The sequence below is a fragment of the Lingula anatina genome, chromosome 2 (genome assembly GCF_051362555.1).
Source record: "Lingula anatina isolate TDL-2025a chromosome 2, LinAna3.0, whole genome shotgun sequence".
NCBI classification, from domain to species: Eukaryota; Metazoa; Brachiopoda; class Lingulata; order Lingulida; family Lingulidae; genus Lingula; species Lingula anatina.
The window spans coordinates 8621061-8639129 of record NC_141768.1 but is presented as its reverse complement, the minus strand read 5'-3'; the positions used below and the strand labels follow the sequence as shown (position 1 = coordinate 8639129).

Sequence of the window (18069 nt, the reverse complement as noted above, 5' to 3'; positions counted from 1 at the left end):
TGTTTCATGATAATACAAAAAAAATCAATAACCACATATATAACCAATCAAAACTACTGCTTTAAGATCAGATAAAAAAGAATGGTAAATTTTTTTTATACTATAACATCAATTTTATCTCCTTCATTTTACCTATTTTTTCAAATAAGACATGAAAAAAATTATTATGTAATAGTGACAAATTTTAGCATTTCCAGTATTCTCACTTACTTTTTGCCAATTCTTTGGCTTTGACAATCACTTCAGATGCATTAGTGGCATTTCCAATTTTGTCCAGGGCAGAGTCAGCAGCATCTAAAGGAAAAAAAACAAGTATCAGTGCAGAACAATTCTCTATACTAGGCTAACATCTGCATAAACACCTTTTTTCTTGGAGGAGTGGGGTTTTCTCCCTCTTTTTCTTTCTTTTTTATCTTTACTTTGGTTAAAATACCATTTATGGCTAAATAATGACATAGCTACTTAAATACAAATTCATACTTAAGTTATCCCAAATTATATTTTCTCTTTGTTTACAAATAAAATGTACTTATAGAAATTGGAAAGTTTTTCAATAATGCCAGGCTTTCACGTAATAACAATGTATGATATCACTGATATATCAGTGCTTTCAGTAACTATAAATTACCTTCTATTTTTCGAATTACACTACCCTTTGCACCATTATAGCTGTTAATAACAGTAGTATTTATTTCCTGAAATACACAAAATATGCCAATAAAATCATAAAGTGACCATATGACTTCAGAATTTAGTTTTTATCACTTTATCACTCTGGCCTCAAAATGTGAATAAAAACAGGCACAGATAAGACTTCAAGCCTAACATCCTTAAGACACAAGGTCAGCCAGATTAACAACATATATTTATCTTCCTTGCTTTAAACAATTCTATATGCTGACCAAATATCAGTGAGGAGGTTTTTTTCTTTTAATGAAACAGGGGCCAAGACATGGGTAGCAAACAAACAGATTCCAACAACAGAGGCCAGAATACTTCTAGAAGAGCCAGACAGGTATGTAGACAGATGTCATGTCAATAGTACCATTCATAACTCATCACAACTGCCATGGCCAAGTGCAGACACTCAGATAAAGCAAGAAAAAAAATACACATTAGCAAATGGGACTTCTACCCATCTTCCTACCTACCGTCAGAGTGTTTGAGAGGTAATCGTCTATTCTGCCAATTTCTTTTGAGATGGAATTGAGAAGTCCTGTGTCATTGTTGTTATGGTTGGTTTGTTCCTGCATCAGTTCATTGGTAACAAAGGCACACACCATTCCTCCCCTGTAGTATCAAGGTGGAAAGTAGAGAATGCCATAAAATTGCAGTTTTTCCAATATTTGAATGAGTTAATTCTAAACTAATAACAAAATGACCTGTCTGACTAACATAAGAAAATGTTAAGTGGATCAGTTGAAAATATTCGCTTGTGGTACAATTCTACCCTATAACAATTTGAATTTGAATGTTTAAACTATAACTGACAACCAAAGTACAGTGACTGATCATAACTAACAAATGATGAAATTTTATTACTCTTTATACAAAAAATGTCCACACAAATTTTACTTACAACATGAGTGTGGTTATCACAGCCAGCACAAGCCCAAACACTACTCGGCGACATTTTGCATTCTTTGGTTCCATAGGGTCTACTTTTCCACCACATTTCTTGCAACAGCATCGACAGCAACAAACACAACAACCAACAATAGGCATGATGATCATAAACAGGATACCAACTGCTATGCAAACTGTATAGGCAATAAACCACTGGACTGTCTGAAATGACAATTAATACAATGACACAAAATGGCAATTAAAAACTGACAAAAACACATTACCTTTCCTTTAACAAGTACAGATTTGTCAGATATGAGAATATGTTCAGTTGTGCTGAAAATTTTTTAAAATCTTTTAACTTATCATGAGATGGCATCTGTCAAATCCAGAAATTATCTTATATATATAAGATACCATTGGTATCACTTCTAATTACAGCATAAGTTCTGCGGCAGACAAGTGCAAAATTAAAACATCTGTCTTGATAGAGAGAAACCCAAAAAATTCACAAATCAGTGGTTAAAAAATGAAACAAGGCATTTTTAAACAGAATAAATATTTAAAAAAAAACATGTCCTTTTTTGGCATTTACAAAATAACCATCCTCATGATGTGTTAGATGAGAAAGTATTGATGCACTTCTTTACAAGAACAACCATCCCTGATACCAAAGGGAGCTGTCCTTAAAATTGGGTTATTAATTTTATTATTCATCAAACTGGTGACAAAAATAAAAAACACATTCTTACCTGACCCCATTCTGTACTTAACCTTAACATAAAGGCAGAACTTTGTAATGTTGCAAAGTAGTCTGTCTGATTGTCTCTTTTCACAACTTCCAAGCCTGAAATTTTATATAATGAACAAATTTAAGAGACTAACAAATTCTGTCTTATTTTACTGAACCATACTGCACCATTCTGATGATATCATATCAGTTATTTGACAAAGTTCCCTTTAGTGATTGATAAAATAGAAAGCTGACTAAACAAAATTATATCATATAATTATAAGAAAAAAGCACATAAATTTCCAGCTAGAAATTTAGATCTGAGTCAAAATCTATACATGTTATGATGTATCTATACCTAATAGATCACACAAATATCTTAAGCCATATTACAGAAAGTGACATAAGCAGTTTTCATGACTGTCTTGGCAGAATACACCTTTCACATAGCACAGCATTGTGCTGTGTAATGACTGATATACATTAGGTTTTTGAAGTTGCATGCAGCCATGACAGACTTGCATGATGCCGGTACAGTGTGTAATATATATGTATATATATTATATGTCTTCTCATTACTGCCTCTTGAGAGGCAATCAATACTCTTCTATCATGCAGGTAGATGATTTGACTAGACTATGAGAAGCTAAAAATACTTCTGATGGCTACTGTCAGAGACATTAAACCATTTTACTCCTTCACTGACAGGAGAGAGAGAGAGAGAGAGAGAGAGAGAGAGCATAATATGACATTACACTAATAGCTGACAAACAGCTTCACAATGTATTTCCCTGTCAACAAAATGAATTGAAGGAACAAAGGCAACTGCCTACCAGTGGTACAATAATTGTACTTGGCTACATCATCAATGCAGCAGTACAAAGAAATTCCACTTTTTAACCACTATAATTTTCTTTGACAAATCACTGTTTTCATACCATATGAAAGAAAAATATTTGTGGCAACTAGAAAAAAATACCAATGACAAAAACACCATCACTTGTCAATGAATACAGAGAAAGATGATTGCGAGTTAAATAGTCAAAGATCTTACCATTCTTACCAAAGAAAAGAGGTTAAACTTTTTTAAACAGGTGGCCTTTCTTAGACATTAGTTTTTATGCAGATGCCTTGAAAACTGCTTTCACTCAATGACACCACAACAGGTGCTACCATTGTAAAAGCATAAACCTGTCAATGTTGTAAGGACTGCAAGAGTTCTGTGACTTTGTCAAGAAAATTGCACCAAGGCACTTCATTTCATGATAAAATGATTTTTTCTCAATGTTAGAGTTCCTTTTCAAGCAAATATACAGTCTTATTACCAACATGATCAAATCTAGACTTAGTTATATCTTTAATCTGCATAAAGAAAAGGTATTTTTCATTTGTTCTCAGCAATATCACAAAAATCATATGTACATCAGCAGTGACGAAAGATACTGAGAAAAGTAAAAACTGTTTAGTGGTAAACTAAAAGTTGTTGGAATAGTAAAAATATAACCGAGCACTCATATCACCTAATTTACCAACACAAGCACAATATCTGACATATATATACCTTTACACAAGTGTCATGGGGGATGGGGGAGAACTCAAACCTATCAGAGCACCAACAGTAGTTTTCTTAAATAATTAACTGCTCATCAAAATTGGCAAAAAAAAATCATTTTGTATACAGAGACCACATGCAAGCTAGAGGATGTTCAGAATGTTTCAGTACAAGAGGCAGGTGTGAGCCAGATGAGAGAGACTCTGTTCTTTTGATTCATTTCAGTAAATACACCTGTTGGTGTATTTACTGAAATATTCCTTTCAAAATGGCTAGCAGAAAAATGTCCAAAGGAAATGCTTTTCAGTGACCCAGCAGCAAAAAAACAATTCTTAGTGCCAATTCAACAGATATCAATGTGATATGCTTTTACATAACAGCACAAATTAGCAACAACCACAAGCCAAATAACAAAGAATCACAAACAGCTATGTTTTGTTAAATTATATAATTCTTAATATTGGCTTTAATAATTATAAAAAAAAAGTTACATAAACATGTTTCCCTTCCAACTGCAGCCTAAATCTATATCCAGGTCATGCCAAGTAAGTGCATTATCACTGAGCAACTATTACCTTCAATAATAAATATCACTGGAAGCAAAACCAGGCAAATACCTTGAGTGTGAATTATTGAAGACACAGAGATGCTGAGAAAGGTCAGCAGAAAGCAGTAGGGTTACAATTAGATACAAAACCTGCATGCCAATATCTTACTGTTTACCACCACTGCTGTGATGAACTGTGAGAATCAGACTATTCAGAACAGAACCACTGTTTACCCAAAACTCAACCCAGATAACTGTTTATAGACAGATTGTGTTATCAAGCATTTCAAAATACTGCAGTGTTATCCTAAATCACTTATCTATCTTAGCTGAATGCACCCTTTCACTGGAAGACTTTTTCGATATATCCTTTTTGATAACTTTTCAAAAAAAGAAAATATCACAGTAATGTGAAATTTCGATGATCGTGTTATTAAACGTGTATTCTCTGTATTTTCATAATTAATTCCTTGAAAAGGCCATTTCAATTTGAGCTCTGCATTATAACAAGTTATTACAAAAATCATTTTTACCAAAACACCTATCCATTAATTCTAAAAATAAGTTCTATTCTTGACTATTCCCGCCTAACCAAATAACAATTATCTACCCTCTGTGACATGATCTACATAGATACCATGGTAGTGGCTCTATGCTTCATGGAGGTCATCAGGAACAAGGAACCTCTGTTGTCTAGGTGCTGACTCAAGAGTATCATCCAGAGTCCGTACCTCTTAAAAGACAAGTTCCTGTACTCGTAGGATCTCTCTCTCTTTCTCTCACACGCAAAATATACCCAATACTGCCTTTTAACTTTTAATTTATGTTACATGTAGAAAAATGCCAGCTTGATCACTTACATTACTGAGGATATATACTTGATTATTTGATGGATTGGTGTTCGCAGTACCCTATGCAAAGATCTGGAGAAAATCAGATTTTATCACTTTATTACTCTGTATATTTTCAGTGACATTTGTCCTGTGCATGATGGTATAACATTTGGAATAATATGCCTTTTTTTAGGAACACTAACCCATTGCAATTATAAAACATATCTGTACAGCTTGCAAGCTCACAAAACCAGACATAGGCGTGCATCTTCTAACCAAGACATAAATGGCTTATACCTTTTTACTCCTCAATATATTCCACAAAGCCTGTGGTTAAATATTTGCTTTTCCACCATATCACTATACTAGTAAACATCATACTATGATGTTATAAAACATTTTACAAGAGAAAACAATACCAATGAAAAATATTCTTACAAATTCAAAAGAAATGTTCACCAGTTTATAACATAAAATTTTTAAAAATTACAATTTAACACTGAAAACCCTACAGCTCTGAACATACACAAACTCCTTTTAAAAAGTAAACAGATTAAAGCACATAATGACAATACCAATAGTAACTAAACCTGAAAGGTAACAAATAGCGTCAACTTTGACTTAAGTCTGTTATTCCTTCTTAAATTTCAGTCTCACTTACATGTATATAAAACCTGCAAAGCCCAACTGTTTTGCAATCCTGATAACTACGGTAGTGCAGTTTTATATAGCAAATTACAAATCACCAAAAAAATGAAAAATAACATAAATCGAACATGTACAAGCAAAAGCAAGAAATTGCATAAAACATTTTCATATAAAGGTAACCTGTATGTGTAAGACAATTTTTCTGTCATATTTTTCAAGTCTATACACATCCTGTAAAGCTACTTATCTTTCCCAATTCAGACCTTAAAAACTATTAAAACCCTCGGATAAAAGCACTTGACATAGATATTTCCTCTTGATATTGAAATTTTAGGAAGGCCATGGTGGTTTAAATGAATCATGATTCATTAAGAACAAAGTTATTTAATTACAAATGGTACAATATATGCAAAGTTAACCAAGTGCAGGCACAGGTCAAGTAATGATTGGTGAGTACTTAGGAAAAAATGCTTTTTTCTCAAGGAATGGTTTTAAAAATTTGGTGCAAAAAATGTATGGTATACCTTTAATAGCAATATCTACTTTTTCATATTTTCAAACAATCTCCTTAAAAGAGAATATATTTCATTTATATGTTTTACTTTATTGAACTTTTAATTATCTTTATTGTGACTATTTTGAAAATACTTCTCCATGCATAGTATGTTCTATTACAAGTAAGGTGATGGATGACGTGAGGATTTGACTTCTACACACAAACTTCGCACACAGCAAAATTAATCACAGGGTACACTCACATAAGACAGAACAACTGGGGATCCTTCTCTTTCTAACAGAAATTCAAAATACTAGTGCTGATCACAGTAAGGATAGCCAGGCTGTAACAGAAGCAACTAACATTGTGCAGTATATTTTATTCATGGGAAGCTATTTCAAAAGTCATGATATACAGATAGAGCAAGATTACAGTTATGACTAATGATGTAAAATATAGAGCTAAGAATCATTCCGTTTACTGTGTGTGTGTGAACCCACCCAGGGTATCAAATCCTTAGCAACTATCATATAACTGGCATTACTTATCTTATCACAAAAACACACAAGTTGCAATGGTTTATATTAGATGTGTCCAACACTATTTTAACCAAAACTGATTCATATTCCAGGAGGGTTTTCGTGTCCCTCATTCCTACATAATCCCCTAGGAAAGTGGTCAGCAGGTGGGCAGTGACTTACAGTGGGTTATTCAAGACAACACACTTATGAAAACTGCGATTTCAACATCTACTTCCTGAACTAAGTCTTAAAACCGTTTTTATTCAAAACAGTATTGAGTGCAGTCAGAGTTGTTCCATGACAGGAATTTTAGGACGCCCTATAACCAGACCAACAAGGAAGTAGTTCCACATAGTTATAAAAGAAAGCTAAATCATTGAAAAGATTTGAAAAAATTCCTTTCCATGCTTTAACCTTACAATAAACTAAGCTTAATATGTGGTAACCACTCACATCACACAAATATATAAACAAACACACACACGCACACAGAGGAAAGACTTTACTAGTAAGGCTTATTTTGTCTCACAATGCCCAAGTAATTTACGAAAGGTTTAGGAGGATCAATTGCATTTCGTTTGGGCTGTTCTTCATGTGTGTACTAGTACATTTCTGTGTAACATAATATTTCCTCCATAGCACTTGCTGCATCTTTCATTTCCACCATGAAAGTAAAAGAGTTTCTATAAGATTCCTCATTTTTCCATCGGAATATTTGATAATTTGAAATACTTTTATAAAGGAAAATCAAGTTGGTGTGGGAAAATGCTATGGTATAGCCCATTACTTAAAACAAAATTTATATTTACTTATTTATATGCTTTTCTCTTACAAAAAATAAAAATTTAGTTACTGGCAAGTAAAATACATGCATATATATATATATATATATATATATATATATATATATATATATATATATATATATATATAAACCCAGCCAATATTTTGTTTTATGTGTGTGAGCAATGCATTCTGACAGCTTCCCAGCTAACAGGGTGCCAAATTGACATGAAACACAGGACAGAAATCAATGTTTGCAAATACACAAATGAGAAAGAACATCTCTGTTTCCTCTCACCTCTATCACTACAAATAATCTGAGCAAGTGTTATGGCTGAGCTCTTTTTAACTACTAGAAATGCAGTCATATCATTCTATTTTATTCCTTTCTTTTCTTTCAAATAATCTTTGCAGCCAAAAAGAAAAAATCAGACATTTTTCTCATTTTTTTTACTTATATATATATTACAACAAAAAAAAAATCAATCTCAGTACCTGGAACCAGTAAGGTTTTGCCTCCAAGTACATCATGTTTCCAGGTGAAAGGAGAAGCCACATTAAATATGGATTCTTTGCAAGCCTTTGGGAGTCATTAAGACTTAACCAAGGGTTACAAATATTTATTGTTACTTGCACCCCAGTATATACCAGCAAAAATGTACAGATACAAGTATACATATACAAGAAGATAACTTTAGATTTATACTTAACATGATGACATGACATAAAACCTAGAATTTATTATTTCATCTTCACACTCTACATCATGACATTTCTATTTTCATGTTGTTTTCTTAGTGAATACAAGACTTATGAACAATGACCTATCATTTTAATCTTCTGTGAACAAGAAAAGATTCTCTTAAATTTTATATTTGAATTGCACAAAATGTCAAACGCAACTCATGAACTTTCTCTCACAAAAATTTATTATGAGGTTAGAAGAATGAAAGTAGGAACCATCTGTTATGCAAACTAAAACCATACTTGCTTTGAATATGACATTATACCTACTTACATAATTATATTCTTTTAAAAGGGCCACGTTTACACCAGGGATCTTTATTTATAATTGTGTTGACATCTGCAGAGCTTCAATCCATTTTAAAAAAAACTTTTGATTTAAATTTCTGTATTTCATTTATATCTGAGTAGTATGAATTTTGTTTATATATCAAATGTCACAAAGTTCTTTGTTCAACCCTAGTCACCTGAAAAGAAACATCCTTTCTGCACTGAAGGGAAAAAACCCTCAGCAGGGGTAATAATTCATCTGAGAGAAAGCATCTGAATACTTTCGGGACTCTCCAGGGCATCTAAAAAAACTTCTTTTTTTTTTAGAAAGCAGGCAGGTGAACCACAACCTCATACAGATTTCTTCATAAATGCGAGTACAATCTATATCATGCAATAAAAATGTGTAGGTACACATTAATTTAATCTAAGATCTAACTATTGGATCCAGTAATATATCCTTATTATGTCTATAAACCATATTATACAAAATGTACACAAATAGGAAATATGATTGTATAACACATCTTATGTTCAGTAACACCAGGCTCAATAAAGCAGAGTCATTACAACGGGAATTCTTTTCTCTATTCCTTTTGATAAATATGCACCATCTGCTTATATCACCTGTTGAAAACCTGGCACTGTATGCCACAGTCTAGTGTTAAAATCCATCCATAGGGCCCACCAGTATTAAGTAAAATTTCACCCCACAGACAGCTTCCTCCCATCAAGTGGGAAACTGTTTGGAATATATGAAAGAGAGAGAGAGATTATGGTGAATGTGTACTGTTATACAAGACTGTAAATTGTCAGTTCTTTAGAGAAAACAACCAACTTAGGTTGGTGATTGCTAACATCAAATTAACAGCTCAAACCCTCATTTCATGGCACAAATACATAAAAACAGCGACAGCCAACTTGGTGATACACCCCGTGAAACGTTTATGTTCTTTGCTAACCCTTGGTACACTCCATACATGTTGAGAACACATCACTCCCCTATTGAAAAATAGTTCGGGGTTGAGAAAATAAACCCCTACGTGCACTGCAAGAAAAAACTCCTGTGATCGACCCAGACAAAAGCTGGTTAAATTGTGCATGCTCTTTTATGTGATGCTCACGACCACTTGTTTTTATGTTAGCATCAAGAGATTGCAGTTCGAGTTGTTAATTTGGCATTTGCAATCACAAATCTCTGGCTATTGTTCATGAGGCCTGTTAGCCATTTACATGTAAATTTACATGTGCATGGGGTGTAACAGTTGACAGGTGTTAGTGTCCAAGATAAAGGTCTGCCAAAGGTACATCTTTAATACTTTAACTTGGAAATGTTATTACATGTAAGCTTTCAAGTCTAAAAAATTGTACAAAGAATATCTCTTACCATTTTTAGCCATTTCCATTCTTTTCATTTCAAAGACAAGGAAATATATCCAAAAATGTGATAATGTCTTAAGCTTCGTTCACATGGAATGTCTATTTTCTAAAAATCTATTTTCTATTCGCGGTATCTTATGATCACGGTCTGTGCCCTGAATATCCCGCCGCGTAATTACTGGCAGCGCGAGCCAGTTACTTATAGTAACTTATAGTAACTGGCTCGCGCTGCCAGTAATTACACCGCAGGATATTCAGGGCACAGACCGTGATCATAAGACATACCGCGAATAGAAAATAGAATTTAGAAAATAGACATTGCATGTGAATGAAGCCTTAATTACAGTTACTAAGTTATTATATGCACTAACATATAACTCCTATAATATCTTAAATTCCATGGCCATTTATCCAATGTTACTACTAATTATATGGTTGAAAACAAGAAAAAGACTAAACTATTCTTATTGAAAAGAAAAAGAAAGATAAAGATGATATCTGGAACAGTGTTGGTTACTGGCATGGAGCATGACTGTTAGCAAAGAACAAAACATAACCATGCAATAGAGCCAGGCAATATTTTAAAGTTTTACACTGCTCAATCTACTCCTTAAACAAAGATGTAACTGCAAAAAAGATGTTGTGCAAAATGAGGACAACATGCAAAAGCCATTAAAGTGCGGTTGAAGTTCAAATTGCCTATCCAAATATAACATTTATCTAAATGATAAGATTATATAGCACCATCTTTGAATATTAAACTCTGTATAAGTCTATTTATAAAAAAAAACGTGCAAGAGAAGCCATAGATTAACACTTAGTTGGTCCTGCCTCTCCAGATTAGATAAGCAGTGTACATGCACCTATCACACCATATTATATGGGCTTTAACAGGGTGAACACAACAAAAAAAATAATTATATGGTTCTCCATGACTGGCATCAGTTATAATACATGTCTTATTATAATTCTTTCTTCGTCTGGAAAATCCTTTATCTCATTTTAACTGCAGTACTATGTTTGGATTGGTAAAAAAATGCATAGAGAGCTGTTAGGTTGACTCATTCTTTCATGTCATGCTTGTAAATATTGATCTGAACTCACATACACACAAACTATATATATAAGCATGTGAGCACATATGCTTTTATCATTTGCAGCATACTTGGTTTTGGGTAGCATAAAAAAGATCTGTTTTTGAAAGACATGCTTATGATAGAAAATTATAAAACATTATAAATTTTTTTCATCAATTAGTCACCAAATCTGGCTGGGGAAAATTGATTTTTATTTTTTTAATAACCTAATGATTTGTTTTAATGGCAAATCCAGTCCTTTCTGTTCAAAATAATGTCTTCATCGGTGCTAATTATATGACCATCATATCAACATATGGGCTTGGTTCATAATAAATTAAAACCCGATTTACATGTTCTAAATCTAGTTTACTTGGTCTTTGTTCAATGTTTTGTGTTTTATTTACATACCCTATAACAAAAGTCTAAAATATTTAGAAATGAGGGCTCTAGCTACTGAACCAAATGAAGAAAGTATTACACACTTCTAAAGCCTAAACAGCAGAGACGTATTATAGTTCCTACAAGAAACACATAACTGTCATGCCCAAGGTAATCATACCAACCAAGGCATGCAATTATATACAAAACAGTCATTACCTTGCTGTCCATTTCATGTCAAATAAATTTTAAACTCAACAAGGTATGATTCTTGGTATGGCTCTACAATGAATATTGAGCAAGGCAGAAGGGGCAGTAAAAAGGTGATGGGGGGTAGAGTGAAGTGAGAGCAATATAATGGACATAAGGGGGTTCCTTAATGTATCCTTCATGTATCAGTCCTCTCTGGTCAGCCTGGGACCTTGGGCGCAGTTAACCCCAGTTAGCAATACAATCTTGACAATTACTCACAGAGGGACAAAAACCACACCTGTGGATCCCCCAATATGTGATAGATACAATACGAGTCGCCGAGCTGTACGTGAAATATTACGAGTGTATTGGCGAGCCGCAGGCGAGACAATACACGAGTAATTTTCACGTACAGCTCGGCGACGAGTGTTGTATCTGGCTTAAACCACGGCCTCTGATTGGCTACTACACTAGTAGTGCAACAGACCGTGGAACGCACTCGTACATGACGTGCTTGTATGTCGCATACAGCACGGCCGAGTCTTTTGTTCTACGCGCTAGCCGTGGTTTAAGCTATGGTAAATAAGTGCTTGAGGGATACTTTGTCCACAGATCCAAGCTTTGTTATTTCAATATCTTTTCTTGCAGGACACATATAGGACTAGATAAAGTCAGGCTCAGAGGAGAAAAAAATTCGATGCAAAGATTATCTCAGATGCTGAAGTCAAATTGTTAACAAACTATTTCTAGTATGCCTGTGAGCACTATATTTCTCATTGTACCCAATAAAGCTGACTGAACTTATATTAGTCCCCAGTTCAGTTAAAGATAACAATAGCTAATGAGGAGACAGGTATCAACAATATACTGTAAGGAATTCCAATCTACGAAAGCTGCAGCAGTTTCTCAACCCTCCTTTGTTTGTGAATCTGGTATCATTGTAATAATATACAGTTTGAACCAATCAGTGCTGTAATTCAATATATGAAAAGGGGTAGGTCTAACCAAGAATTTATGCATGGACTTTTAACAATGGTTTTGTCAGCTTAAAACTATCCTCAACTTGATATCCCTTTTTACCATGGACCTTTCTGTTGAAGGAAGGATACATGTATCACTGGTTGTAACCTGTGACTAATGGGAGCAATATTTCTACTTCAGGCAAGAACTTAATTCACACAGTCTTCTGATTATCTTCACCTTTAATAATTTTCAAGCACTGTTTATACAATATGGAACAATTGTGTGATTCTGATAAAGAATTTTTAGATAAGGAGCAGAGCAATGTACCCATACAACAATGAAAAAATTGCTTCACTTTGAATGGGAAAAGATTTCCCTTAATTTGCATCTAAAATTGAATACGAAATAAATGACAAAAACAATAAAACATCTAAGATACTCAAGTCAAAAACACTTGACTTTTGCAAAAGGGCACTTGGTTGTGACATTTACAAGACAAGCAATAAATCAAAAAGAACAGAAAAACATAGCATAATATGCTCAGATATGTTTCCTTCAACAGAGTAATAAATTAGCGTCACTTTGAATTCATCAAAATCATGAAACTTCTGCAGACTAACATATTTTTGATATAATTACCTTAATTTGAGACCCAGGTGGTGTACTTGTTTTATATATTTTTTGCATCACAAGGTAACAAAACACCAAGATATGAATACTCGTAACCTCTACATACAGGATACTTTATACAGGATTTACTCGCCAAAATTAATTTTCTTAGGGGAAACTTTTTTTACTACTCACAAATCATTGCTCGCGCCCTCCCTGCACTTGTATTCCATGTTTTATTCCATTTTCAGTTTAATTCTTTAATTACAAATGACTGACCTATGTAATATTATATCTGTCATATTAGATAATTATTAGGAAAATTAGTAACTTTGCTTGATTTGTAGATCTATATAAAAAATAAAATAAATTTGGGAAATCTTTAAATGTGTACAGCACACCCTTAAGTTTCTTCAAAATCGACTTATTTTCCTAAATGGATTTTTTTTTTCATTATGGGCAAGTCAAATTGTTTTTGAGTTACCTTAAAACTACAACTCCTGAAATAAAAACACATGTTTGGAGCAAGCCAGGAGGTCAAAATTAGTCGGTTAGCACAACATGTTACACTCCACCATAGATGGGTTGAAGACAGATGAGACTGAGAAAAATGGACAATTATTTATAAAATAACAAGATCCTTTTGTTATGTCCATCAATTGGATCTTACAGTTGGGATAATATTTTAATCCAGTGAAATCCTACCCTTTTTTATGAGAATCACTTCCTGGGAGTTATGACACAAGGGACTGACGTTATTTTCTTATCTTTACGGATGCAAACTGTGATATGGTTAGTATCACATTGTATGATATATGACTCAGTTCTTTACATTTTTGACCACTACATGCATACACTGATGCATGCTGAGCAATAATTTGTATTCAGATTTTAAGATAAAATAATACTTTCAAAAAACCAAACTGTTAGCAGTTGTAGATCTTCACTTTTATTGAAATATTGAAATGGTTGCCTCCTTGAAATATGCATGATGTCATCCTAAGCAAGATCAGATATGCTGTATGTAGATTCATAGTTTGTAGGGCAACTGCTTTATAATTTATCATCACACCTCTTCTAGTTAGTTTGTTAAAAGGTGTGTGTCATATTATATAATTATAAAAATATGGTAAGGCAAATAAATAGCCAGTTGCTAAGCACACAGACAATTTCTACTGTTGATAAATTGTTTATTAATAAAGAAATAATACAAAAATATGAAATGTGAAAGATATGTTTATGTTTTGATGATTCCTCTTTTGCATGAAGTAAAACAACATATTATCCAAAGAATAAAAGCAAATATGCATTTAAGCACATGTCGAAAACTAATATGAATGTTGGTATTCTTACATTTCTGACCTAGAACCAAGCTCCATGCTTTAAGAGGTTAATGTGTCTTTGCTGCACAATAAATAGCTTCAGAACATTCTTTTGCCAATATAATAGCCCTAAAAAGGTTTCAAGTCTTTCCTTAAAATAAGTCAAATATTCCACAGTTAAGAGGTTCCAACAAATAACTTCACTTTAGTTACCTTTGAAGGATTGGGTTCAAAAATCCATTTGTCACTTTGTAACTCTGCTGAACAAACACAGGATTTCTTTTTTTTCATTTGGAAATCTACATACAACCAATCAGACTAATGGGGGTTATAGGAATATATGCCACAGACATTTTAATCACTGATTATAACTATAATATTAATTAAGCTAAATTCCTGTTTATGTAAATATCTTATAAAGCAAGGACATGTCACAAATGGTGTAGTCACTTTCAGGCCACAAATCAAAGTTTGATGCACAAAAGGCTGCATGCAGGCATCTTGTTCATTTCAATATATATACATTTAGTGTTCTTATGGCTTTGGACACTAATTGTGTTTATATGAATAAAATGTGTTAATACATGCAACCAATAATTACATGTACTAATCCACTATTACACACTTATATATCTAAATATATGTGCATAACTCACATTGGGGAAGCCGCTTTTGTTACAAGAAGATTTTGACAATGTTCATTAGTTTCTGCTAATACCAAAGATAAACTAGCTGTTTCGCCAAATTTGTTTGAAAACAATAAATCTAATCATATGGTGACAAGTTTAGCAAGAAGATATATGCAGAGTCTAGAGGTGATATGTACTATTGGTCTTATGGGCCAAATAATATTAAAACTGAATCCAGAACTAAGGTATGTTTGAAATATGGAAACAAGTTTTTACCACTTTACACCTACTCTTTAATTTTATGCAACAGGTGAATTCATGATCATCGAAATTACACGAAACCGTCGCAATTCACTTCATCCCAGTCTAGTTCCATCTGAGTGAAGTGAACACTACTGTAAACTTTAGGAATGAGATCTACCAAACTAACAAGTGGTGGTGTGAGGATTTACACAAACTTTATATCGACTTACCACTTCTTTCCAACTCGTCGACGTACTCAGTGATGCCGGTGTTTCCTTTAACCAGTTGTAGAAAATAGTTGGTCATCTTATACAGAGGATCCATTGCTTTATCTATTGGCCTTTGTAGAAAAGTATCTGGTGACGAAGCCTCACCAGAACCCGAGGATACTGTAGTATTCGATGTACTTGTCTGAGCCCATGTATATGACATCGAATTTAAACTGATAGCCATCATTAGAGCTACACCCACAGAAACCCATGGGTTTTTAGTCCTAGGAGACATATTTAAACCGTCCAGCAGCTTATAGGCAGTTGATTAATACTTAAAATGTGTTTAAATTACAATCTACAGCGTCTTAAAGCAATACCAAGTATAAAAACGCCTCTGTCGTGTAACTGCCGACTTCGGCTAACAACAGTCGCGGCTAATCTTCTACTTCCTATCACAGTTCCTTTGACCTTTGACCTTGACCGATGACGTCAGTCTGTTGATTTTTGAGGTGTGACTCAAAAATATTGGAGCTTTGTTTCTTGAATCGTGACATTATTCATCCGTCAGTTTAGTCATTTTTTATTGAGAAATTTGTGAAGTAATGATGTATGAAAACAAACAAACACTTTAGAGATTAACCAAATTGTTGTTGTACATGTATACATAAACTATATTACACCTGAATGAGGAAGGGACGGGAAGGAAAAAGACAAAAGAGGGTGTATAGGGCGTGGCGGCGATAAAGAGAGACAGAGAAGGCATACACACTAAATAACGAGAAGACCAAAAGTTTAACTGGAATAATTTATGAGTAATTTATTATTTTAACTACCTTTTCATTTACTTTATTCATCTTATTCTGTTCATTTTACCCATGTAAAGTCTACTGAAAATTTTATATGGATTTTAGACTATTTATATATAAATAAATAAATAAATTTTGTTCTTCTTATTATTATAAAATGTTATGCAGTGTAAAATGTGGGCTGCAAATTGTAACACAAAATACCCTGCACACTTTATTATTAAAAGAAAGTCTGGAAAGAGGACTACAAATCACAACGTAATAGGCACTGAGCTTTTTATATGTGCTTGTAGTTATTTATTTCAGTTACTTTTGTTTGTTTTATTAATTTCTCTTAAAAAGGATAAAGATTAACAAGCCAGTACATCGGTCAACAGATCTGAACACATTGAATACGCCAGTTATTGTATTATCATTTTCCAATGTAATTTAGACGGGATAGAGGCACGTTGTGTAACACATTAATAGCCGGATTGCAATATTTCGGTGAAAGAACGTGCTCCTTTCATAAACAACACAACTAACGAAGGTGTATGGTAATATAAGGGTCTATTCCCACAACTTTAGATCGATCTATCACCGCGGGGAGTCTCACTAGATTACTGTCAGATAATCCCCCTTAAGTGTCCTTCCCCGCCTGCTACAAGCTGAAAGGGGTAATTAACTTTCGTGTCCGCCCGGCTGACAGCTATTTAGCGTGAACCCCCAGGGAGTTAGGTCGATCTCAAGTAGGTCGATCTAATCTATGGAAATGGGTTGTAAGACTTTTTTCCTTTTATGTTTGCACCAAAGAAAGGCAGATAGCAGCTTCTGACGTATACACCGTGTTTAGCTTCATGGACATTTATATTTGCGGTAATGTTATATCTTTTAATAACTTTACTTGCCGTATTTAGCTGGTGGTCTAGATGTGAGAATGTCACAACCGTGGCTTCTCTAGCACATTTGATGTACATTTCTAAAACTGAATATTGGCCTATTGGGGATGAACACACAAAACTTTACAACTTATGGTGGGGACAAACTTTTACACACTTTAAATATTGCGAATCTGTTGGAGGATATGAGGAAAGCATGCAGACAGATTATACCATGTTATTCATGCTTATTTATTTTACGGTTACCTAAAGCATGTTTTCCGTATTAATAAAGACCTGTGTTGATCCGAAGATCGATTTTCTCCGTTTCCGTTGCCTAACGAAACCTTACCTTATATTGTTAGAAATATTACAAAACTTTTGTACAGTATTTTTCGACCAATGGCAGATCGATTTCTTTGATATATAAGCATTTAAAACGTTGAAGAAAGTGCACGTGGTTTGTCATTTTTTTATCTACCTGGATTTTCACCGTTTTCTTTGAAAAAAAAAGCGAACAAAATTTTCTATGAGGTAGAAATGGCAATTTTATAAAATTTGATTTTGAAAAGTTTTTTTTTTCAAAACGGTGGACTAGTACGGTATTCTTAAGTCGTTTTCTGTGGTCTTTAGGTCGACTAACCAATCAAGGTTTTAGTCGAGCGTGGGTCGCCGTCTGTAACGTCCGTATTATATTTTCTTACGT

At 33.6% G+C, this 18069-nt stretch overlaps 1 protein-coding gene across 5 annotated transcripts in view; it reads right to left on the bottom strand.

Moving 5' to 3' along the window:
- Window positions 1-16171, bottom strand: part of LOC106162771 (prominin-1-A-like) — a 45608-nt gene extending 29437 nt beyond the window's left edge. For 3 of the 5 annotated variants that reach the window (XM_087005271.1, XM_087005268.1, XM_087005272.1), the window contains exons 1-6: window positions 15719-16171; window positions 2319-2413; window positions 1580-1788; window positions 1152-1290; window positions 629-695; window positions 211-294 (exon numbers count right to left, since the gene is read on the bottom strand). In XM_087005271.1, coding sequence (XP_086861397.1) covers window positions 211-294; window positions 629-695; window positions 1152-1290; window positions 1580-1788; window positions 2319-2413; window positions 15719-15992 — 868 coding nt within the window. In that variant the 5' untranslated portion in view covers window positions 15993-16171. The remainder of the gene's footprint in view (window positions 1-210; window positions 295-628; window positions 696-1151; window positions 1291-1579; window positions 1789-2318; window positions 2414-15718) is intronic. The other 2 variants (XM_087005267.1, XM_087005270.1) reach the window with 1 other exon arrangement.
- Between the last annotated feature and the right edge of the window lie 1898 nt (window positions 16172-18069).